At 32.9% G+C, this 25,871-nt stretch overlaps 1 protein-coding gene across 3 annotated transcripts; it reads right to left on the bottom strand.

Annotated features, from left to right (window-relative positions):
• Window positions 1-964: 964 nt before the first annotated feature.
• LOC113404231 (endoplasmic reticulum mannosyl-oligosaccharide 1,2-alpha-mannosidase) lies at window positions 965-25,244 on the bottom strand. Of its 3 annotated transcripts, XM_026645074.2 has the most exons (13): window positions 25,140-25,244; window positions 24,920-24,991; window positions 24,395-24,586; window positions 22,942-23,079; window positions 14,886-14,991; window positions 13,293-13,478; window positions 12,569-12,717; window positions 12,150-12,338; window positions 10,150-10,337; window positions 8,349-8,457; window positions 7,460-7,639; window positions 6,874-7,014; window positions 965-1,904 (listed from the first exon to the last, which is right to left on the bottom strand). In XM_026645074.2, the coding sequence occupies exons 3-13, from the start codon at window positions 24,536-24,538 to the stop codon at window positions 1,689-1,691; spliced, it is 1,746 nt and encodes a 581-aa protein (XP_026500859.1). In that variant the 5' UTR covers window positions 24,539-24,586; window positions 24,920-24,991; window positions 25,140-25,244; the 3' UTR covers window positions 965-1,688. The 3 variants fall into 3 exon arrangements, with proteins under 3 accessions (XP_026500859.1, XP_026500862.1, XP_026500860.1); XM_026645077.2 differs by having other exon boundaries at window positions 24,920-25,239; XM_026645075.2 differs by lacking the exon at window positions 24,920-24,991 and having other exon boundaries at window positions 25,140-25,237.
• Between the last annotated feature and the right edge of the window lie 627 nt (window positions 25,245-25,871).

Raw genomic sequence — 25,871 nt, 5'->3', positions numbered from 1 at the left:
AATTTTCAATAATTGAGTCTTATCAGAATATTAATATTGAATACATGAATATATCCTTATGATAAATAGACACCAATTTAATAGTTAACACTTATTAGTTCTGTGCGTATTATAAAATCGCATAAAGTTGTATTTTCTAGTTTATTGTTATAAATGTTAGAGTCAGAAATCTTTCCGGGTTTAAAACACTGAGTGGCAACAAATGTGACAGAAACTTTTTCAAGGAAAAAAGGAACTTTCACGAGAGATAGACTGGATGTTTTTATCCAAATGGCATGCTATGTGCAATTTTGACCAGAAAATGTTCTGCCTATAACATTAGTATATAATTATATATTTACGTACTATATGAAACCTGTTATATATTGACTATGGAATTGAGATATCGAATTAAATAAATATTGCATTGTTAAGATACTAGGAACATATATTTACATATTAATATTCGTATAAAATAAGCTAAGCTCATTAATGGGTGGCATACTTCGAGATCGAATCTCTTATATAAAAAGAATTTTATTAATTATAAATAATTCAGTGTTTCGCTTACTCTAAATCTTAAAATGACTGTTTCGAAAATTAAATCATATATACAAACGATAAAGGGATTTTTATTTTTTGCGATTGATTTTGTAAGCTTTTTTTAATTTTATTTTGATAAGTATAATAAAATTGAAAAAAAAATCACTAGATTCACTAGATAAAAAATTCAGACTTATATATTATTGTTATAAAATGCCAATTACACTAAATATATATATATGAATAGTACTGGCATAGTTAAAATTATATCTAAGCTGTGAATATGCTAACATTATGACAAAATTAGTAATAATAATTTAAAAAAGTTAGTTGTGAGGATAGTGTAACTGAATATATGTATTGTAAATATTATAAATATATATATTAAACTAATATACCGAAATATTCTTAATGTTTTATTAAGAATAAAACATGCGAAGATTACGAGCGCCGAAATGTATCAAAACAAAAAATACAACACGGTGATCATAGTTTTAATTAATTAGGTGACAGCTAATTCTACCTTTTCGTGCAGTTTTAATACATTTCAGCGCTCAGTACTCATTTACATTGATCCACCTCAATAGAAAAGTTAAAATAAAACGAAATGCAATCCAGCTAATTAAAGTAATCGTTTTAAATTTTTTATATTGAATAGTATTATTTAGTAAGTACTTGGAATTCGAAGTAACTTCTTATGGCATCTCATGAAGAATACTTTTAAGCCATACAGATGTTTGCTGTGTTCTATACTGAACTTTTATTTAAAATTTGTACGAATTATATAGTAATGGACTAAATTAAGTTTAAGACCACTCTTTATATCGTAAGCCATTTTTACGAAGAAAGATTTTAATTAAAATGTTAGACGAGACAATTACCCAATTACTGAGCTATCAGGACCCCTATTCTATTGTAAGCATCGATTACTGACGACATCTACTATTTACGTATAATAAATTTGATTAGCTATATTTTTTATTACGACAAATTGTGATTAAAGTTTATAATAAATTAAGTTTTAGTTTTTCGAAAATTATTTTTAAATCTGAATCACATAAACGGTAATCACGAATAATAACTGTTAACACTGACTACATCTACATACACTTAAGATGTTCCCTTGAAATCCTGTACATTTCAAATGGGTCCCGGATGTTTCTACACTAGTTCTTGTGTACGGGCAATGGATGAGCCTCGGAATTGATGACGTATTTGTTCAGGTCGATGATGTACCTGTCTTCACTGAACAGCAGGTAAAGATACTTGAGGGTTTCAGACATAAAGAAGGATTCCATCATGTCCCTTGGTATAGGTTTCTCTGATTTCACGTTCGCAAGGGATGTGTAGCCGTTGGTTACTTTGGCATATTTCTCGAAACCCTGAAATTTTTAATATAATAATAAAAGATAAATAAAACAATCGATTTAATAGAATTTTTAAGAAGGCTTTATTCTTCCAGTCCAGTCAAGTCGGCCCGAAAATCGATCCCGATTAGTTTTATGGTTAAAATAGCTCAGAAAAAACTTGTGAATCTTGCAAATATCTACAAAAGTTTTCCTTTTACCTCTAAGGATCACTATATCTAATAAAAAGCGATTCTAACATTTACTTAAATTTTATTTCCCAGTATATGCATGACTATGCTGCCTGGGTACATCGTTAGACGCATAATATAAGTAAAATTATAAGTCTGCGAAACTAATACTTTAATATTGAATCTTAATTCTGGGAATATGAACTGAAAGGAAACCTAATAGAATGAGGGATCATTCTATTTTACTTTGAATTTGCAATATTTGTCTGGGCTTTTAAGGTTTAATTGTCAAAGGCAGACGTATCCTAATGTTGAACCTTCTTCAGACGAAGATCCTAACATCAATGACGAAACAACTGTTGTATCGCTGTTGAAACAGCTTTGCCGTTGGGCGTGTTCGATTGGCTAAGTGTGAGTGCCAGTGTGTGATTGGTCGAAGTCTATCTGGATGCGAAACACGGTTAGAGCCTTTGACTACCTGAAGGAAGTCATGGGCCCCAGTAGAGTCCCACATAAAAGACCGCCTCCCCCTGAGATGAAACATTCGTCACAGGGGATGCGATGGGGATTCGGCGATGCTAATAATTAACGACAAGTAACAATTGGCGTTCCCACGATTTTCAAATAGTCACTCAAGTTGAGTTTACTCAGTTTTCCTTAGTTTACGATAGATCGAAAAATATCGATCAAAAAGCAGACCTCGGATATACTTTTTTCCAGGGGAAATCATCGAAAGGTCTATGTTGGACGTCCTAAATAGGGATCATGGTATCATCATAATAAAGGTACCAGTAAGGTACTACGAAGTGTGGTCATCTATTGCAGGCTAGGTAAAGAACCTTCATGCAATACTTTACAAACCCAATATTCAATGAGTTCGCGGTGAATTGATCGTCGAGAATAAATGTTAGGATAAATCCAATAGCCTGTACGGTAGCCAGTATATAACGTAATATACGTTAGAGATCAGCCATCATGACATCAGAGAAAAACATAAAACCAACCAACTGGGAATTGGAGAAATGATCTCAAAACACGTAAGTTACTAGACTACTGATGAGACACTAGACGCACTCAGATAATGTGGGTTTGCCAATAAAATAGCCATCCCACGGTAAACACTACACAGAAAATGTCACTAAGCTTAAGGAGATGTGACTCATCTCCGCAAATACAAGACATTCTTGTTTGAGTTGGTCCTTGAAATTTTTGACTTCCTTAAGGAGATACATGTCTCCTTAATGTTGCATAAAGGTTGCGGTTCCAATCAGCCTCGTCCCAATTTGCCAACTCATAAAACGCCTTGGCCTTTGACCTTAGTTCTGTTTTAATCCGAGCAAGTCAGCTACAACACCCTTTCTCTAACATCTTATGAATTTTGGCGTTTCTGATCAAGACGCGTCGGATGCCGTTCCAAGGTGTAGTATTGGTACATCCAAGATACTACAAGAGATGAGATGAAAGGAGACATTGAACTCTTCAATTTAAAAACCGATGTTAATAGGCATAATGAGCATAACAGTGATCGTCTAAATGTTTTAAGCATCCATTTTTCCTGCCCAAACCTGCCCATATCTGATGTATTTGGCACGAATCTCTATTAAAATGGCAAAAAGAAAACTTAGTTTTCATGTCTAAAAGACCTTCACAAGACATGTCTTTCTATGTGTTCCCAATTATCGTACACACACAAAGAACCTACATCCCTGATCTCTGAGTCACACAAATAGCCATTAAGGAAAAGAAGTTGATTGAAAGGAATTTGTCTTACCAAGCAACACCTACCGAGGCACTCCTCTAAACGTTATGTACAGTCACACAATGGGTCCTCTATTCTCGACAGAAAAGGGTGTAATCAAAGAAACCAACAAAAACAGTCTCTTCAACATCGGCACTCAACAGTTCCTCAAGCGACCCATGAAAGTAAACTTGCAAATATCCACTAGTATGGGAAATAAAACGGTCAAGCGGGCAGCTTAAGACGCGTTGGGAAAACTGAGGATGATGATAGTAAAACAAAAATTATTTCAAGGACTATTGGGCTTACTTCCTAAAACTTGCGAATGATTAAGATGACAGCATCCTGACTTGCCTAGGAATATTTATTTTTAACTACACCTTAAAAATTTAAAAAGTAAACACAAGAATAGCTTTAAAAGTCAAAATTGTTATTTTAAAGAAGTTAGACAATGGTGGAACATGTGCAATTTGGCAAAAATCTACTTGGTGGTAGGGCTTTGTGCATGCCCGTCTGGGTAGGTACCACCCACTCATCAGATGTTCTACCGTAAAACAGCAGTACTCAGTATTGTTGTGTTCCGGTTTGAAGGAAAGGTAGGAAGGAAGCCAGTGTAACTATAGGCACAAGGGACATAACATCTTAGTTCCCAAGGTTGGTGGCGCATTGGTGATGTAAGGAATGGTTAATATTTCTTGCAGCGCCATTGTCTATGGGCGGTGACCACTTATCATCAGGTAGCCCATTTGCTCGTCCGCCTACCGATAACTAAAAAAAAAAGATTATTCAGTTGGGAGTGCCACTATACACTATCTTAAGGAAAAAAAAGCAAAAGATAGTGGACCACGTGAAGACGATGGCATTTGGACCAGGAAAGCGTAAAACATTAGGAGTTGGTGATTGGCCAAAGATGGAAAACCCTGAAAAACATGTGGTTCCTATTACAGAGTTCTATACATACTCATGTATCTAGAGAAATTCTGAAAGTAAAAGCTATCGAATTTTATAAAATAATTACCAAAAAAGGCGATTTTTGTGCCAATGATGGGTGGTTGGATAAATTTAAAAAACGATTTAGTATTCATCTGTTCACCATATCGGGTTAAAAATTGTCAACCGACGAAACTGCAGTGCAGTCATTTATCCAGTATTTTTAAGACAAAGTATAAGAACTCTTGTTCCTGACCAGATCTATAATGCAAATGCAATGCAAAAAATCCCAGACTTTCGAGAACATTTGTTTACCAGTCTAATACAAGAACCAATCTAAAAGTTGGGTCACGAGAGAGAATGGTTTCATAATGACTTCGATCCAGAATTGAAGAAGTTTATGAAAAGATCGAAATTGCCCATAAAAGCTTTTCTTGTACCGATAAAGCTCCAGGTCACCCAAATAAACAAGAACTTAGCGAGAGACTAGAACGCCTATGTTCTCGAAGGGAGTCGCACTAATCTTTGCCAATTCTGCCAATGTATTCCGACTTCGCCTTAGCGATAGCGTTTTGGAAGAACCAAAGGCAAAGTTGTCTTTCTTTATTGCAGCCGATGGGGCAAAATGTTATCCAGAAAATGATCTTGTATAATAATAAATTGCTCATTCATACTCAGGATGGGGACTTTATGCAGAGCCTCGAAGACGACTGATTTTTAAAGGATTGCTTGCAGAATTTATTAGAAAGAGGAAACAGAATAAATTGTGGCAGATGAAGAAATAAGTAAAGCCGTATAAAACGAAGATGGCCTATAAGAAGTATTGGAGCACCGACCACTACAACTGTAAAAGTAAAACCAGATTTACATATTTTATTGCATTTAATTTTGTCAATAACTGCATAAAATGAGCTGAAGAAAACGTGCATCCGCAAAAGATATTATAATTCTTCGAAATATGCGGGAAATGGTTTTTAAACAAAGAGATTATACCGTTTCAGTAATCCAGATATGATCATTATAATGCAGCCTCAATAAAGAACATTTCAAAAGTTAATCGAAACAATTTAGAATATTCACCGAAAGCACGTACAATATTTTTGTGGAAACCTATTCACTGGCAGAGATATACTTGAGCAGACAAATGGGCCGTTATTGCTTTCATCGCCCCAAAATATTGAGGCGCACTTATATATTTTCACTCCAAGAAGCAGTTCTTTGTTATCACCGACTATTCTATGATATCAAGATGTCTCAGAGTGTGCTTTGTTGCACAAAAAGTTTGTTATCTTAAGCTAGTTGAAGTATTGTTTTACACCCTGACATCTTCTGAATTTATATAATTTGGTACAGCACACAAACCCGTCGTGAACTTTTCACCTAGACAGATTTTGAGTCTATACAAGTCCCAGGTTTTGTATGGACACATTAAATATGAGTACGCCGTATATCTGCTTAGGTGATAGAAGTAGTTGACTAACGATTTTACACTAAAGAGAAAGTGCACAAGAGCTACGATATTTTATACCACCATCACTTCAATAAAGACCAACCATAAGAATCGCTATACACGTGGGAGATAATAATTTTTAATCAAGTTCCGATCTTATAATACGGTTGTGCTATTGACTCAAAAGGACAAGTTGCTATAAAAAGGCTCGACAGATGACAACAGATCAGAAGTGGTTCAGTGTTGAACACAACACAATCAGTATTCTGAACTGTTTTTTTTGGTGATTAACCCAGGTGAGCGTATCTTTGTACTTATTGTGTAATTAAACTCAATTATTCTATATATATCGAATTCATTGTAATTAGCGTTTAAGAATAAGTATAATTTATTGTTATTGTTTTAAATATGCATTGTTTACTTATAAATTGGTTTTACTATTTATTTTGTCACCCGTTCTCCGACATACAAACTCTTTGATTATGTCAAGCTATAAGCCTACGCTTCACGCTTTTAAAAACGGCGCCTGCACATTGTCTGCGTGCATTAATAAATATAATCTAACATGTATTTATTTTACTGTTTTAATTCTTACAATAGTCATCTAAAGCGCGCCGATAATTTAACGTGGAAGAGTGCAATTGTGAGTAAATATGTCTAAAAACACATTCACGAGGATATTTAAAAAACAAATACCTGATAAATCTGCCATCCCCAGTCCTGGTAAGTCGTATTACCAGTTAATTGGTACATGTACCACAGACTCTCGACGAATTCCGGCCGTAAAAGACTATGTGCATCTGCTGTCTTTGTGTACATATCATCAGTTGCACTAACCTGGAAATTAAAAAAAAGGGCGTTAAAAGTCTTTATAAGCTGTGATGGAGTCTTTCTTAACAACTTAGGCTACTAAAAAAGTTTTAATTAAAATTGGACACAAACTACATCTTATAGAAAGAGTTTTTATATATTCAATAAAATAAATCTTCTAGAATCTTCTCTAAATCTAAGTCTTATCTTACCCGATAATTGAATATAGTAACGCATTGCAACGAATACCGGGCATATAAAGTCTAGAAAGTATTTGAAGGCAGTAATGGATAAAAAGTGGTGGAACTACGGATCCTTATTCGGAGTTAATAACAAAAAAATGGTGCTCTGTATCAAAATAAATAAAAAAAAATAATGAAGAAATTCAATTGAAATATAGGCATAAAACACAAATTAAATCTTTTATATCTTACGAAATGATGCATTCAAACAAATATCAAAGCATAATTACCATGTTAAAGTGTGTTATCTCTGGTGCCAAGAAAGTAGGATGAGCTGCATAGGTCAAGTAGCAAGTATACAGTAGTTCTTCGGCCATTGTCATGTGCCAACCGGGTAGGCCATTGGCATGACCTAGTGCCAGAGTTCCAGGTAAGAAGCAGGTAAGATGATCCATTTTAGGATTGAATGCCTGAAATAACATATTCCGGTAATTTTCCTTATTATAGTTTGTGGTGTATTCTAAAAATATTGATAATATTCGATTGAAGTCGATAAGATTGAAATTATTTGTCTCCAATGTCTCAATAGGATACCAATCAACTTTAAGCATTTTTTCAGTTTACTAAATCTAACTTTGTGCATAATTTTGAAAAACTGGCAGTTCGTACATAAATAACTCATAAAATTCTTTAGAAAACTGCTTTATCATTTCTGACATTTGTTGCTTAAAGCAGGAAAAGAGAAAGAAGTCGTTGAGAGCAAAATCTGGAAAATTATGCTCTGGTAGTTCAAGTAGGTAACTCAATAGCTGCTTCTCAAAATTTTATGCAACAATTATTGAAATTTCAGCTTTGTGTTGTCCCTTGAAACGGCATACAGATAGCATATGTAATCATACAATCCCTTATTTGATTGCGTAGTAAGCCTGTAATTTATAGTGACTCGGTGTTTTACTATAACAATTCCCTCAAAATCCCAAGACGTTATTATCCTTTGTGTAGGAATTTTAGATTAATACTTTGCGGTAATTGGAAGGGAATACCAAGAAAATGAAAGAGTTCATGGTAAGACCTGCCAGTTGACCCGTAGCGATTCATAAAAGGAAAGTTCTTAGTTTTGATCACAATGACAATTTTAACTTGGTATCAATAAAATATATATATTATATAGAAACTTACCTCGGAGCCAGACGCCAGTTCGCCAATGAATAATCGTTTGTTGGGTGAAGACCGCTTTGCTAAATATTCTCTAACACCTTCTATGGCGGTCACGTAGTCATCAAGTAAACTAAAAAAAAATTATATTACAATTGTATTGTCGTCTTTAAATTATTCTTTAGATAAACTGACAATTTCTTTGATGGACAAATATTACAGAAATATGTAATAGGATATAATAATAGGATCTTAATGAAACAGCAATTATGAATAAATAAATATTCTACACATGAATTTCTGTTTCGCGTGATCTTGTCGTAGACCCTTAAAAGAACATTTCTTACCACCACACTCCATTTGGAGTCTGATAAAATAGATTCATATTTTGGTTGGAAAAGATCACACGTGAAACGCGCTACTTTTAATTCCTGTTCTGATATTGCAACGTTAACAAGGACGACATTGAAGTATAATAAGTTCAAGCCCAAGTGGACAGGCTGCAACCTTTGGGTTACAGCCGAATGGGCGCGTCCGTGGATTTAATAATCAGTTGCTTAAAACCGGCATAAAGTGGCAAAGCTGTCACGTTTTACTTGGTATGTGAGTCCAGGTGCAAAATTTATTGGTTTAAATTACAAAGAAAGAAATCTTTGCCTGAGCATTTTAAGACCTAGAGAATATCTTATATAGTCGGTTACTCAGGACTTTCACCACTTTTGCAACATAACCGATTATTACCGAGGCGGGAAAGCATAAGTGTATTTTGCAGCGAGAAAAGTTAATTAAGTCTGTGAGCTCACAGGCTTAATTAACTTAATATGACTGTCTGTCCCAAGTCACATTTTAAATTTCAAGTAACTACCATCAAACACAAATATTTTGTATTGATTTTCTAAATGTAAACATTTAGAACAATCCTTCACGTTAACTTCATTTAACGAAATAAATAATGGAACTCTTATTATATTTTTGTTTCATCATAAATTATTTATTATTTATTTATTAGGAACCATAACTAAATAATGTACAGACATGTATATATCATAACTTATGAATAATATTACAATTTGTACGTACTTAATCTATGAGTACAAGACGCTAGTGTCTTCTACTCTCTTATACGAATATAAAGTGACATACTAATACGTATATAGTAACATTTTATATAAGCATATAAATAGTCTGTTGTCGGTAGTAATGAGTTTATGACAACAAAAGAGTTGTAATTATCTTTTCTTCATCTACCGAATTATTTGTAATTTATTCGGTTTCACTCAACAAAATAAATGTTTAGATATAAAAAAAATTGGTTTCATGTAAATGATTACTATTCATATTAATTTACAAAAATAAAAACCCACAAATATATTCACTTTTTTTTTTATTTCAGAAGTGAAAAATGACGAAATTGAGAATGATGAAAGTGGAAATTACGTTTTTTTTTTAAATGACGACATTTGAGATATTTATTTCTATTATGTATGCTTTTGCGTGTATTTATGAATACTTTATAAAATCATTCTTTGAATATTGGTACTTTGTTTATTTATGTTTTATATATTTAAATGAAATATGTATTTAAATGAAGTATAAGGTAAAGATTTTTTTATATATATGTATTTTACGTCACAATTACTAAATACTTTTAATTTTTTTTATAGTTCTGTGTGTGTGTCCTATTAAGCCATGATGTGCGTATTTTATTACAAAATTAAACACTATACAATTATGATAAGGCAATAATCAAGGTGAAAATTTCCTACGTGTTAATTAAATATTTTTTCAATATTTCAAATAATTTTAAAATTAGTGTTATACTCACTAATTAATAGTCTTTCCGGTCTGCAACCATTGTTTCAGTAGGTATTCGTAGTAGCTGTCTCCTCTAGCACCGAGGGTGATTGTGGCATGGGGTAAAAAGTGACCGGTATTTGGATTTATGAATATCGGTACGAGACCGCGCTTCTTCGGTAACTGGTGAATTTTCTCTGATACTGCCGTGGCTGCATCCTGTATTAAAAATGTTTCAAGACTTAGTTAATAGTAGACGTTATACAATAGAAAAAAAATCTTGAGTTCGATGACAGTAATTCAAGGTTGAATTTGAGTGTACGCCGCACTCAAAACTAACAATCGCGAGTGCCGCTATTGGAAAAAAAAATCCTTTTTAAAAGAAGAGGCTGTTCGTATTTTAAAACAAACAGCCCGAGATAAATCTACAAATTTTGCAAGCAAAATAATAGTTATGAACGTTAATTCGAGACGTTCAGGTTAAATTTTAAATTGAATGGAAAAAGAAATAAATCATTTCAGTTGCAATTTCGCTTTCCTGGCGTGTTATTCGTTGTACGCGCCGTTTTTATTAAAGATACGCTCATTCGCTATGGCAAATTTTTCTTGCATTTTAGAAATAATTTCAAAGAGCACGGCTTTTTTTAAGGTCAGTACCTTAAGTATTTAGACAACGATTTAAGACTTTTAAATGCTATCGCTGTAAAATGTGTAGTAATTACGTTTGATATGTTTAAAATTATATTTTTATATTGATGTTAGCCAACTATAACACAAAGCATCGATGAGCAATTTTTTATTCGCGCAATCATATTTTCCAATTTTTCATAACAACAAGAATATATTTTTAATATACCTTGTGTATGGTGTTTTATTTCGCTTGGATCTGCACATTTTATTTATTTCAATTGTGAATATAATTTTAATAAAATATATGTAATGTAATATATATCATAAAATATGTTATCTATACATAATATAAAGATAAATAGAACATCCTTCTGTTTGATATTTAACATGTAGTTGTTTCTGGTCGTATTTTATGTGTTCGCACAGAAACACTTAGGAACAATAGAGCGAATATCGTTTACGATAAATCTTGTGCGTTTTTTATTACGTGAATCGGATTTTCTGTTTTACTATTGTTTTTGCAGTTGCATGGTATCTGCCACATAAACCGTACCGTCTAAATAAAAACATGGCGAGCGAATGTTAATTTATACACTTTTAAAGAGTCATCGCCGTGCATGCCGAGCATTATATTAATACGAATTATATAAACACTTAACAAAAAATATACCATAAGACAAGACAATTCAAGTCAATTAGGAAATGCGTCAGCAAATTTTACTTTTGCGTTTGCTATTAATTTTTATATTATATTTTGCGACATGTTGAAAACATGACAACGGACAGTATTTCGCTGATGTTACCATAAAAATACATTACTGCGCCATTTTTTTAAGCTATTAATATCGCAATCGCCACTATAGATAAGGACAAATTCTATAAGACAATTACAGATTTTATTTTTAAATAAACCAGTAATTAGTACATTTGCAATTGCCATTTATACAATCTAATTAAAGTCAGAAGCTTTATAATATATCGCACACTTTTATAATATTCGCTAGCATTTCGAAAACGCAAGATTTCGCACGCAAACGCAAATTATAATTATTTGGCCTTATTATAATTATAATGATTAATAATAAACATGTAACTATTTTATTAATATTAAATATATATAGAAAAAAATATAAATAACATGCTACATTAGTAATCAAAAGAAGCGAAGATCAAAAGGAATTAATGCTAAATTACTTTAAATATTTGGAGGTAAGACTTTGTGCAAGTGCAAGTTTTTTTGGGTAGATGGAAACCAATTAAGAGATATTCTTCCGCTAATCAGCAATATTTAATATTGTTGTGTTACGGTTTGTAGAGTGTGTATTATGATTTTTTTTTTTGTATTTTTTATTTCTTGTACAAAGTTGTTTTTTTTGTATGAAAAAAAATCACATAATTTACCTCAAACATAGGATTATTGGTGGCCCTGGACAGCTCTCGGAATTCCAGCTGAACGGTGGTAACCTCAGCGGTGGTACTGTAATGCGACCACTCAGGCGCGTGTGCTGTTCGTGTGCCAAGGTTGACATCCGAATATGGAATGCCAGATGGAGATGAAAAGGCAGCCATGAGGCGTTCACCGAGATCTTTCTGAAATTACAAGTAACATACTTTCAAGAACAGATGAACAATTTGAAAATAATTTTATAAAACATAACTTATAAAACAATAAGCATTACTTATTATATCGCTCTAGTTGATAATGACGCTAATATGGATTTCGAAAGAAATCTAGTATTCAGGGTAGGGAATCTGATTTTTTTGTTGTTCGCTTTTGTTGAGCACGTTTGACTCGTAACAAAATATAATTCAATACTCACAGCTTTATCTAGGAAAAGTGTATCTTCTGTGAAATGATAGTTAGTGAGCAGAGCGCCGAGAACTCTAATGGTCACCTCGAAGAAATTCACATCTTTGTTCTTAGTGAAGATCAATTCGTTTTTTATCCATTGCTTGCCTTCCTCGAACTCTGCAATGAAGTGAAATAATCAAGTAAAGTTGTTCTTGAAGTAAAATTTTCCAGACTATTCTACCATACTGCTCAACTGCAAATTAGTGGCTGCACACGTGGCAGAGTTACGTGCAGGTTTCCTTAAGATAGTCTTCACAACATAAATAACTTTTTACGTATTGTATGATAAATTTGAAAAAAGAAAAAACAATATTTTGTGTTTTGATAATGGAGCGGTTGACGGTGTCATAAAGTGAGACGAGTGAGCAAATTAAGTTTGGAAAGTTCATACTTTGAATCATCAGACCAATTTAAGCACGAATATAAGTGAAATGTGGACACTTGTGGACACTTGTGGACACAAGGTATGTGGACACAAGGGAAATGTGGACACACTACTTCATAGTTCACCCAACATAATGGAACACTCGAATAGAGATTAAGCCCATGATCAACGCCACGGGAGTGTTATACTGACAGTTTTCTGAATCTAGGCGTCCAGAATCTTCTTGAATAGTTGAATTTGTAGCCGGAACCTCTTAATCCACTACTATTCGGGCAGCCGAATGCAATAATTAAAGTTCCATACAAACCTTCATTACATCCCATAATATATGCTGTATCGAGGCTATCGACAATGGTGAGTCCGAGCGAGAACCAGTCGTACGCCATTCCAGAAACTGGCTTCAAGTTATCGTGACCCCAAGCGTGCTCTTTGTAGCCCCTCCATGCGTGCTTGAAGGATTCAACCACGGCGAATTGGCGAGCGTTGCCAGGACCTGGAACGAGGCATCACTTTATTGAAGTAAAAATATTATAAATGTGCTTCAATAAGAACACCTGCGATGCAACCGCGATGCGATGATTCATTTGATACCCATATTGTAGGAATGAATTAAAAAATATATCAGCCATCTTGGGTGTTCCGCCATGCAGTATTTAGAATGACGTCACACAGTTAACCATGCATTGTCATCCAAACTGAACGTGTTTACAACATTTCAGCTCAATCGGTTAAAGATATCTGCTTCAAAATTGAATTTCTAGTTTCAGAAGTCTGCCATATTGAACTAAGAGTGACGTCAAATTACGTTTAGACTTATTCTTAGCAAACACTTTTATTTGATATCCATATTGTAGGAGTGCATTAACAATAATTGGTCCGCCATCTTGGCTATGCGGCAATGTTGGATTTAGAATGACGTCACACATTTAACCATGCAATGTCATCCGAAAAAATGATGATACTTTCAGTGCAAGTTAAATAAAAGCTTGTAAAATAAAGTGTACTTTTGTCCAGCCTCCGAGAGAATGCGTAGCTGATTAGTCCATGATTTAATGTACGATCCATGAAGTAACTTAGAATTTACGAAAAAATATTAGAATCGTTTATTTTGGTTAGGTTTGTGCAAACCAGTCTAGGTAGGTACCAACCACTCATGACTTATTCTAATCCATAAGAGCTCTACTTAATATTGTTCCGGCTTCAAGGATATGTCACTATAATTAATACCACATGTACATAGCATATAGTTCCCAGGGTCTGTGACGCATTGGCGATGTAAGAAATATTTAATCTTTTGTACTGAGCTAATGTAAATACGGATGTAGACCACTAACCATCAGATGACCCATTTAATTTTATTCAGTGGTCACCACTACCCATAGATAATGACGAAAGAAATATTAACCATTTCTTACATCGCCAATGTGCCACCAACCTTGGAAACTAAGATGTTATATTCCGTGTGACTTTAGTTACACTGGCTCACTCGCCCTTCTAACCGGAACACAACAACACTGGGTACTGCTGTTTGACGTTAGAATGCATGATAATGTGATAGGATACATGATGTTGATGATGAATACATGGGTGGGACCTACCCACACGGGTTAGCACAAAGCCCTACCACCAAGTATTTGTTTAAATAAGAAATACAATAACTTTCGTAACGTTATAAAAACTGTATATTTTCTGTATAACTATATGATCACTAAAAAACTTTTAGTGATCGATATGTGAATCACTAGTAATTGCTACTACACTTAGTAAAGTAAATGTAATGCTTCTATATTGAACGAAGGAATAATTATATATAATTTGATTTGATTTAATAATCAACTGATATCCGTCAGGCAGGTACGGAATCTCAGTGTCTGAACTGTAATTTATTTAAGGATATTACCTGAGAAGACGGGCCTTTCATTTACTTCTATGTCGTATATCACCTTTTTCACTTGATCCAAATTACTCGCTGGCCCTTTGGCATGTGATACATTTTTCAAGGCGTTCTGAAAAAAAACCACGTTATATAACAAAATAATAAATAAACTGCTTCATACAACACTAAAGAACCACATTATAACAATATTATATAAATTGAAAAATTTGGTTATAATTCATTTATTTCACCGCCGAGCACTATTAATAAATTGATAAATTTCCTAAAGTCAAGTACTCGTATTTACTCAGTTTGAAAATTTTAATAGTTAAAATTACTCACATCAAATTATTTAATGTACTCATTTATCTTTTATATCATATAAACTGTGAAATGACGTTAAAGGTTTAGTGTAAAAGTTTATATTTTCATTTTAGCGCATTTAAATAAAAGCTTGTTTTTAAAAAGGTTATTTTACTTTTAATTTATGTTTTACTTTTTAGTAATTAAACTTGAATTCATATGTTCAGTAGATCCTTTCATTTGATACCCATATTATAGGCAAGCACTAAAAACTTAATCCGCCATATTGGTTTACAGTGACGTCACTTTGTTTTTTGACTTATTCTCAGTAAGCCCTTTCATTTGATACCCATATAGCAGGAATGAATTAAAAAAGAAAATATCCGCCATCTTTCTTTTTAACCATGTCTTTCTTATGTTTGTCACGTGTTAACCATGTCTTGTCATCCAAACTGAACATGTATACAAAATTTCAGCTTAATCGGTTAAAGATATCTGCTTCTTAATTGAGTTGCAAGATTCCACCCGTACATACATACATTGCAAGTTAAGTAAAAGCTTGTAAAATGCAACTGGTTAGTACAAGAAAACACCTGAAGTCAATTTATAAGTGAAAATCAGCGAAATAATGTTCAGAAATTGATTTTGATACTTTTAATAGTATAAAAAACAAATATCTCATAATCCGCCATTTGTTCGAATTTGATTTATCACTATTAAAATATTCAGAGTATTTGAATTATAAGCAATTTAAATTTGAAACTGCACTAGAATATTAACGTAGTTCAGAGTTCGTCCAGTATAATTTACATCGCATGCATTCTCATTTGTCATTTTAGTTTAAATGTACAGTAGAACTTTCAAGGAGTTTAAAACAAAACGATAATCAATAAAACTCTCATTAGAAGCAATTATAATGTCGTCGCCAAATACCATATGTCAATAAGAGCTGCCTTCATGAAATTTCAGTTTATAGAATTAAATTATATCGGAGCTATTTATCGCAGTTTTTCATGTAGCCATCAGAACATTTTAACTATGCCATCATTTATTAGGGCCCGTTGAATTGGTCGTGATGATGGCAACAGACTTTATTGACTGACGTTCGATCCCCGGGAATGAGGACGGATCCTAATGGACGCTACATGCGTTAACTTGTGGTCCAGTCTCACATTAGGGAAACAATATTACGAGCCGGAGCCGCCGCGGAATTCGATTTAATAGAGCTTCATCGAACAAACAATACAAATATTCGCCTTTTAATCCAAATTATGTAATTGTTCCATTTGCAGTTGAGACACTTGTTTGACACCTTGGAGTAAAAGTGCACGATCCTTTATTGAAAGTGTAACATTGTGGTCTCCACTGCTGACAGGAGAGCTGGTTAATTTATTTTTGCCCAGAGGACCGTTATTGCAATTGAGGGTTAATGCTGTTAAAATTCTTGCCACGATTCCACGCGTTCATAATTATTACAGAAATTGTTTTTATTTTTTATGTATATACATATATTTAAGGCCAACATACAGCTAATTCTTAAGTATATTAATCTATTAATTAAAATTGCAATCGTATACAAAGCGTAAATAAAAAATAATAGAACATTTAAAAAAACGAAGCACGAACGAATTAAATTAACAGCAGGTAAAGCCACAGAACTTCTTGAGTTGTTCTTCTTGTTTTTGAGTGGGGATCGGTATGATTAACGTCATGTAGATTTCATTCGTCAAATGCAGGTTTGCTTAGGATGTTGTCCTTCCTAGTGGAGCACTATATTTATAAATAGTAAAAAAAAACAAAGTCGCTTTCTGCTTCTGGCTGTATCTCCGCTTTCTTCTTAAAAACCCCTCAGCGGATTTGATAGTTTTCGCTAATAGATTGATCAACGAGGACTTTTTGACTTTTTAATTTATAACAAATCGCTGAACTATGTCTTCTGTTGGCTGAACTCGCTGAACTATGTTTAGTTATATAAACTAATTTTATTTATAATAAAGGTTTTAAAATAATTAGGTGTACCTATTAAATATATCCTTGCTGAGTGCACTTCTCATTGTCTTTATTAATAAATCGCAGGGCAGGTTGCTATAAGCAAACGAAAACTAACTGTTGCTAGTTTTGAACCCGTAGTCGTCGGTTTACGTATATCTCGATTCTACATAAATCGGCTCGACTTGATGACCTCCATCGTTTTTAAGTAGAAAATAAAATAAATAAGATAAAATAGACAAACATTTTGGTGCTCGATTCGATTTATTTTTCATTTTGTAATTATCTAAAATATACGTTTTCTTTTTCCTTTTAATTTCCTATTTTAATCCTAAAATTCAAGTAAAACAAGATAATAAATTGTTAACAAAATAAAGATAAGGTTTATTCTTAAATCCGGTAACAACAGTAACGATTCTAATCCTAATTCTTGTGAATTGATAAAAAAAAGCGATTTTAAGAAAACACGGCAGTTAAGGATTTGATAACACAAAGTTTCGATGTTACCACTTATCAAATATCAATTTGATAAACAATGGTGGTTACGTCTTTGCTAGAAATCTTTTCTAATATTATAAAACTGAAGAGTTTGTTTGTATGTTAACATTCGTAACAAGACTATGACAATAGCAACTATTAACGCAGATGAATCGGACCAGCTAATCAAGGAATCAGACAAGCAAAATTAAAAAACAACGCATAACTTAAAAATAGATTATTTTGTTTTAGTTCCAGAGGTAATGATTGTAATATTTTTTCAATAAATCTCATTCTATGTGAATATATATTTTAAGTCGATTCGATCGATTGTCAACTGACCGTGTATATAATTAATATTACAGTGCTAAGTCTACCTGGCGACGACGGCGGCGACGGCGGCGAGGGCGGCGACAGTTGTCATCAGAACGACAATTTGTCCGTTTACGTATATGATAAAATGATATACTTGTAGAATATTGTGTTTCATTTAACTATCAAATATAATTTTAATTAGCATGATATTTTTTTAGTAGATCGACTCATACGCTTGAAAAACTAAAACTATAACAGTTACACGAACACTTTATAAGATTAGCAGATCTCGAATTTTAATATCCATTTTTTTACTTGGTAGTAGGGATTTGTGCAAGCCCGCCTGGGTGGGTACGGCACAGTCAAAAGATATTCTAACGCCGAACTAATAAGCAATACTTATTATTGTTATATTCCGGTTTGAAGAGTTGAGCCAGTGTAACTACAGGCACAAGGGACATAACAACTTAGTTCCCAAGGTTGGTGGCGTATTGGTGATGTAAGGAATGATTAATATCCTTCACTGCATTAATGTTGTTAAGTAGACGGACAAATTAACAATCTTTTTTATATAACAGATAGGTAGGCGGCTACCTACCGATTACATAAAAAAATATCTCATTTCTTTTATTTTATTTTAATATTTATTTAATTCATTTAAATTATTGCTAATACAGTATTCATATACATAATTAATACTAGCTATTTATATTTTATATATAACTTACCATCGGTCATTTAAATCGATATATATTTTATATACAGCTATTTAAATGAGTGATGGTAAATGCTTACCAATGCCCGTTTATTTATATTTTTAATTCCTCATTTTCTTTTTAAGTGTCTGATACGGCTACACCTAAACGACGGGAACTGCATCCTTATAAACAATATACTAAACCAACGCAGATGTAGACTACTAAAATATACCTATTCCAAGTATAATGCATTAACGCTGCCAACAAAGAAGATGTAACGGAAATCTTATCTAAACTAGCAATCACCGTTATAATTAAACAAAAGACAATTAATATTAAACCTTATTCTAATCAGCAACAAGTTTAATATTACATGTTTAAATCCTCTGTGAGAAAAAAAAGGAATAAATTACGAAACTCGTCACTTGATGCACGACTCATGATGCGACTCAGAGAGCGCTTTATGATCGAAAACAATTTTGTGGCATCATTTCGGCAACTATTTTTATTATTATTATACTCTTGTTAGTTCACGGAATTAAGATGGTTTTCATAGCATTGTAAGGTTAATTTTATGGAGTTCAATTTCGTACCGCTTCGAAAATATATTTAACGTTAAAGAAACGTAATCAGACGTCAAAATAGTCCAAATAGTGTTCCCGTCAATCGAGTGTGTAGTTTGAAACACATGTAACTTGTGAAAATAATCACTAATTAAATTGTATTTTTAATAAATTACTAGTGGATCGCGTTTATTCAACAGCTTTTATAGGAATATCGAAACCTATGACAAGTTTTGTTTTGATTTCTTTTAATTGTAAATTGCAAGTCACTCGTCTACATTTGGCGCCAAAAAGATGAAATTTTTTATGTCCTTTGTTCAGTTAGAACTGCAGTTTGTCAATAACACTTTACTTTAATTTTGTTTAGAATAAACTTTACAATTTACAAACTAAAACATGGTTGTTTTATAAAAAATACAATTCGTTTAATAAATGGTCAATGCAATGAATTATGAGCATTGTGCTTATTGTAATATCTCGCATACGACAACGTTTCTGGAGAATGGTCCTTCTCCATTAATTCAATATTAAGTCAATTTGTTTTTCGAGGGAATTATCAGAATGGACTCGAGACATTGCAACGTATTGTTGACCCTGTGAGGAGACGGGGCTCGGCAAATAAAGGCCGACATAACAAATGCCAACTTGACTGGGAATTGGCGACACTTTAGAAGAAAAGAGAACGTTGTGTTTGAAGGTGTGAGATCGATGCGAGGCAAAAACATTCGTTTCCCCTTTAGCTAATCCAGAGAGAACTTCACGGTCAAAACAGTTATCTCTCATCCAGACAACTTGTAATTGGGTTCCGTTCATGAGGCCTAGCATCACTTTTTTTTTTTTTATAGTATAGGTGGCAAACGATCAGGAGGCTCACCTGATGGAAAGTGACTACCACCGCCCATGGACATCTGCAACACCAGGGGGCTTGCAGGTGCGTTGCCGGCCTTTCAGGAAAGAGTACGCTCTTTTCTTGAAGGTTCCTAAGTCGTATCGGTTCGGAAAAACCGCCGGCGAAAGCTGGTTCCACAGAGTGGTTGTGCGAGGCAGAAAGTGTCTTAAAAATCGCGCTGTTGTGGATTTTCGGACATCTAGGTGGTGTGGGTGATATTTGGAATTTTGACGAGATGTCCGAAGGTGACATTCAGCAGCCGGGTTTAATCCGAACAATTCCTCGGAACATTCCCCGTGATAAATTCTGTAGAAGGTGCAGAGCGATCCAACATCTCTACGCAAAGCCAAAGTATCAAGCAGATCGGAGAGGGCTTGATCGTCGATAATTCGAGCCGCTCTACGTTGGATATAGTCAAATGGAAGGAGCTGGTACTGGGGAGCACCCGCCTAGAGGTGAGAGCAGTATTCCATGTGAGGCCGAATTTGCGCTTTGTATAGTCTTAGACGATGGGCCGACGTGAAATACTGTCTTGCTTTGCTGAGCACACCGAGCTTTTTTGATGCCAATTTGGCTTTGCCTTCCAATTGACCGCAGAACTGAACGAGGCTTGAAACATCGACGCCAAGTATTCCGATACTAGCTGAAACGTTCAAGTTACGAAGCAGGACGACAATGGAATTTTCAATTGACTTGAAGACCCTGAACATGTTACCATCGGCACTGAAGTATGTGATGCAAGACGACTTCGGACGATTAATCGACTGTGAACTATGCGGCGACCAAGAAGAAGCATTGCAGTGATATGAATCCATGTGACGGCCACACGCGTATTACACAAAGGTTTTCCCAGAACTTTCGGGATCGTCCACGAAATATTCGCTGCTGTTTGATTGCTTCTCAACTGTCACTAAATTTTCGTCTATTATTGCTCGTTGCGATGGAGTTGCGATAGCATTAATGGTAAGGTGGTAGTAAGGATAAGCTTAGAACGCCAAGTTTCCGACTCCGCAAAGTCAATAAATCATTCATGGAGCAAGGTATCCGCTTCTATAATAAAATTCCGCAGACATTTCTAACTTTGCCTTTTCGTAAAGAAGGCATATTATTCGATACAAGATTATATTGATGATAAAAAAAGCGTGGAGTTAATGCTTGTTGACTTCCAGACAGGAGACATAACATACATATATAATTGTATTTAACTAACATGACTATTTTTTTTTTTGTTAAATGACGATTCAAATGTGCTTGTAAAAGCCTACTTGAATAAAGTATATTTTGATTTGATTTGATTTAGCTTCTCTCTGTATCAGTGCAGCATGTCCTTTATCAGCACTGACGAGGAGCTGTGAATACGGGCAGTCCCATTGAATATACCACAATTTCTATGCCAAACATGCCAAAATATTTATTTTTTGTATAAAATAGTAGTAGTAATTTTTCTTTTTTTATATATTAAGCTCGTATCGTCAGCAGCGAAAAAATAATACTGACTTGTTTCGAAGTAAACGTGTACATGAACTCTCGTGGTGTTAAAGCATCTTCAACACTGATTATATATTATTTAATAAAGTTATTTAGTATTTATAGGATTTTCAATAATGGTACGTCCAGTTGCGAATGGTTTTCTTACTCAGTTTCATTTGATAACATTAGCTAAAAAAAGGGTTTTCGTTTAATTTTGAGATTTGGCAATAGCAGTTTTTTTTTATTGTTTTTCGGACGAGTCGTGCACTTTTTTCCAATTTTTTACTCTAGAATTGAATGTGTGTGATTTTTGATGTGAAACATATTAGCATGCCTCATAAGACTCGTATGCCGTGACAGCAAACGGCATGACGCACTTTTATGACGTCATTTTCGCTCTCCGCCATTACTCTTTTATTGATTCATGCAGGGCCGTATTTTAAAATCTGTAGGCCCTAAGACAACAAAAGAGTGGGGCCTGTAAATATTATTATAAAAAATAATTTCAACAATTTCTGTCAGTCGACTTTTTTATTAATTTATTTACGGATGAACGTTTTTAATGTGAACCATCTATCGGCGCGCCTCGGATGTAAAACCTGGTTGGCTGGTTTGCCGTCACGGCAATTGGCATGACGCTTTGATGTCATCATGGCCCCTTAACGCCGCCGCTCAAGACTCCCTTGTATATGGGTACTCGCATACTCTACTGCATACTTTTGATTTTTTAAATAAGCTCATATATTAACTGCCAGGCGTGACGTTATATCTTTTTTTTTTTGCTTATCTATACCTAACTTTTAAAAAAAAAATTAATAAATGTCGAACATATCGCATATCATACTTGTATTTACACATATATTAAATTAGCACTCATTGTGATTAGGTTTTTTATACCTATTTTGTAGTGATATTTTGGCCACTCGCTATGGAGCCCCCCGAGGATGTTGCCCCATCAGGGGCATCCGGACTTGTGTAATTAATTACATTGTGTATTTAATGTACATATTATTATAAATATATTTATTTTGTTAACAAAACTGTTTTCATTGACTGTAGACTGTATTTAATAATTTGTTTTCCCTATAAATTATTTTAGTAACACTAAATTATTTAGTGTACTATAGTGCCTAGAGGTTCCAGCTTCTGAAAGGACAGTACGACAGATTGTTTTAAGTTTATGTTATAATACTTTATTAACAACTTTAGTAATTTTATTTTTACCTATGTATTTATTTAACATCTTTTAAGGAAAGAAATTCAGAAGATTTAATTATACTTTCACCTTAAAACCTAACATTGGGTTATTTGTCCTGTTCCCAAAGCCGTCGCCGTTGTCCGGTTTTATAAAATATAAAAAAAATAAACATATTTACCTGTTCGAGTTTCCTTTTTATCTTGTTCACATCTGAGGTTGGTTTCGGTAAACAAAGGATTACGAGGACCACTGTTACTAATACAGTGAAAAACACGTAAATCAATGACCTTTGCAGCCGCGAGAGCTGGTTCCATCTCTGAAACAAAATCGAGTAATTAAAAACTAAAAGTTAAAGATCAATCTACTTGTCAGAAGACATTTGGAGAATCATAATTCTGTTTTTTTTTTCATTAATGTGGCAACATTTATGAAAAAAAAAAACGAATGAAAATTCAGAATGAAGAATTAGTGAAATTGCAAAATCAGTATTTTTTGTCAAGTTTTAATTTGACAAAATTAATTATAATCATATTATTTTTTATGAATTTTCCTAAATTAATGCTTAATATTAAATTAACAAATATTTAAAATAGTAGAAATGATTAGAATAATACTATAATATATAATATAGTATAATATTACACACCATTGGGTGTCCAATACAACCCATACTGTTGGATGTTACTAGCACAATAAGGAGTTGGAACTGTACAACTGCAAAAGCATATTTCATACATCATGGCCATTTATTAAAAATTCATTTGGTTACTGCAATTTATTATGACCATGCCTTCATGTATCGTAAACTGTATTTTATTATTATCATTTGGAATTAGAGGAAATTAGCAAAATGAATCATGAACATTTTGAGCATGACCTAAATACTAAGTAATAGATATATGAAATAGTTATGATGGCAAAACTTTTGTTTTTGTAGTTACACTAACACAAAAACTGACTCAATATAAACAGATCAAATGTTATAATATTGTTTGTTTTCAATTAAAAGATTTCTTTTACTTTGTATACACAAAGTAAAAGAAATATAGATTGTCCTGAATGTAGTGTGGTCAACCATGCATTAGTTTGTAATAGAGCAACATGTTATTTAATATTGACAGAAATAATAAGTTATTAGTACTCTGATGTATAATTTTTCAAATGTAGCTGGTGTTTTTGGAATTAAAAATGAATTTGAGCTATGTCTACTTCAACGCAACATGTCATTAAGTTATCAAGATACAAATTGTACACTTTTGTAGATACAGCAAATGTAAACTGTGAAACTATTACTTACATTTTAAGATTGTTTTTACATTTGCAAATAACTCTGCTATATGTTTTTCTACCAACTGAGCCTTTTGTGAATCTCTTTTTGATACAACATCTTACATTATTATTTCTTATATATTTCTCAAATTAGTGGCATCCGCAAGTTGGTAGATGTATAAATATAACAATAATATATTATTTTTTGTGTACATAATAGTTTTTGAAGAAAAGCATCTTTAGATAAGATATAAATAGAATGTCGATCTTGAATTTGAATACATCACACATATAATACTTAAGCAAGCCATTTCAACATATGCAATGATTATAAATACATTTTCTTACACTATATTACTCACCCTTATAATCTTCCTATGTGATATTGATTGATCAAAATTTTCATCTGAGTCGCTATCATTCCATGCATCTATTTTATTAGATTTAAATATTGTTGGTATTGTTGGACCGCTAAGGTCAATTTTAGTGTCCCGTTGCAAATTCATTTTATTTTTTTATTTTTTACTTTATGATAGATATTTCCATGATAGTTACTGGAAATTAATAGAAGTTATGAAAATTATGTCTTAAAACATACACATTTGTTAAAAAAAAAATCTATGTGTCAAACATAACAACATCATATGCAGATTTTCAAATTTCCCATTATTAACCATAATTAATGCAATGAATGTTATATAATAATAAGTTCATATTCTTTTCATTTTCATGTTCTAATTTATAAAAAGAATTAGAAATTAATTAAACTAGAACTTCGTCGGTACATATTAAAATTTAAACTACGTAAATTCAAATATAGTTCATTAACCTAGTAAGAAAACAAAAGGTTATATCTATCAAAAAACATGATACTGAAATAAACTTACGGTAACAGGAAGCAGCTTCGTTATAACTTTCGAGACTATTAACTTTACACCAAAATATATATCCTTCCACGTCTACAATAAGAAAAGCGCATCTTATGTTTTGCAAATATTTCACTTATTTGTATATAGAGGTAAAAATTTGAGTAATTATTGTAATTCACTATCGCTTTATCATTAATATATTTGTATTTTTATACATTTAAACTAAGCATACACTTACATTTCGTTAAAAATATAAGTAAAACAGAGGGTCGAAGATTGTACGGAATTTTCAGTAGCGGTCAAAGATAATTTATTGATGATAGCGCCTAGCGGTCCCACATCAGTTTTCTGTAGATTATACACAGACATACATAAAAATTATTTTGATAATCTGGGAATCTTTATGGAAAACAAAAAAAATGCCTAGTTACATTTTTGGTGATTACGAATATTTATTACAATAAACTAAATTCAATTTATAATTTCAATTATGCTACAGTTGTATCTCAAGGGTAAAAAAAAATAGATATTTTTTTAACTTATATTTATTTATTTAACTTATATTTATATTTATTTACATTTATATTGTTATATTTACAATATGTACATGTATATATATAAAGCAGCCTAAAATGTATGTAAAGTTTTAAAATTGATCGTCACAATTTTAACTTTACTTGGTATGTAGCAACACTACAATAATCAAAAACATAATATACTAATAATCATTTGTAACGAAAATGATTATTTAATAAACACGAGAATAATGTAATAATCTCCAACGAAGCGTTTTTTAATATGAATTTGTATATCATTTGTGTTATGAATGAATACGAGCCGGTATAACATTAATAAGTAATAGTGGTAAAGGTTCAACATATAAACGAACTACTCGCTAATAGATGGCGCTACTTAGCAATTAAATCGTTTGGTTAAAATCTATTCACTTATAGATGGACCTCCTCGCAAT

Source organism: Vanessa tameamea, chromosome Z, assembly GCF_037043105.1.
Source record: "Vanessa tameamea isolate UH-Manoa-2023 chromosome Z, ilVanTame1 primary haplotype, whole genome shotgun sequence".
Lineage (NCBI taxonomy): Eukaryota > Metazoa > Arthropoda > Insecta > Lepidoptera > Nymphalidae > Vanessa > Vanessa tameamea.
Note: the sequence above shows the minus strand (reverse complement) of the source record. Positions and strands in the feature narration are given on the sequence as shown.

What these genes read in the sequence shown, in the direction of transcription:
- LOC113404231 (XM_026645074.2), bottom strand. Translation starts at nt 24,538, where the DNA reads ATGAATTTGCAACGGGACACTAAAATTGACCTTAGCGGTCCAACAATA. An exon ending in TATTATGGGATGTAATGAAG is followed by an intron (nt 12,718 to 13,292) that starts GTTTGTATGGAA and finishes ACTTCATTGCAG; the next exon opens with AGTTCGAGGAAGGCAAGCAA. An exon ending in AACTGGCGTCTGGCTCCGAG is followed by an intron (nt 7,640 to 8,348) that starts GTAAGTTTCTAT and finishes ATGTTATTTCAG; the next exon opens with GCATTCAATCCTAAAATGGA.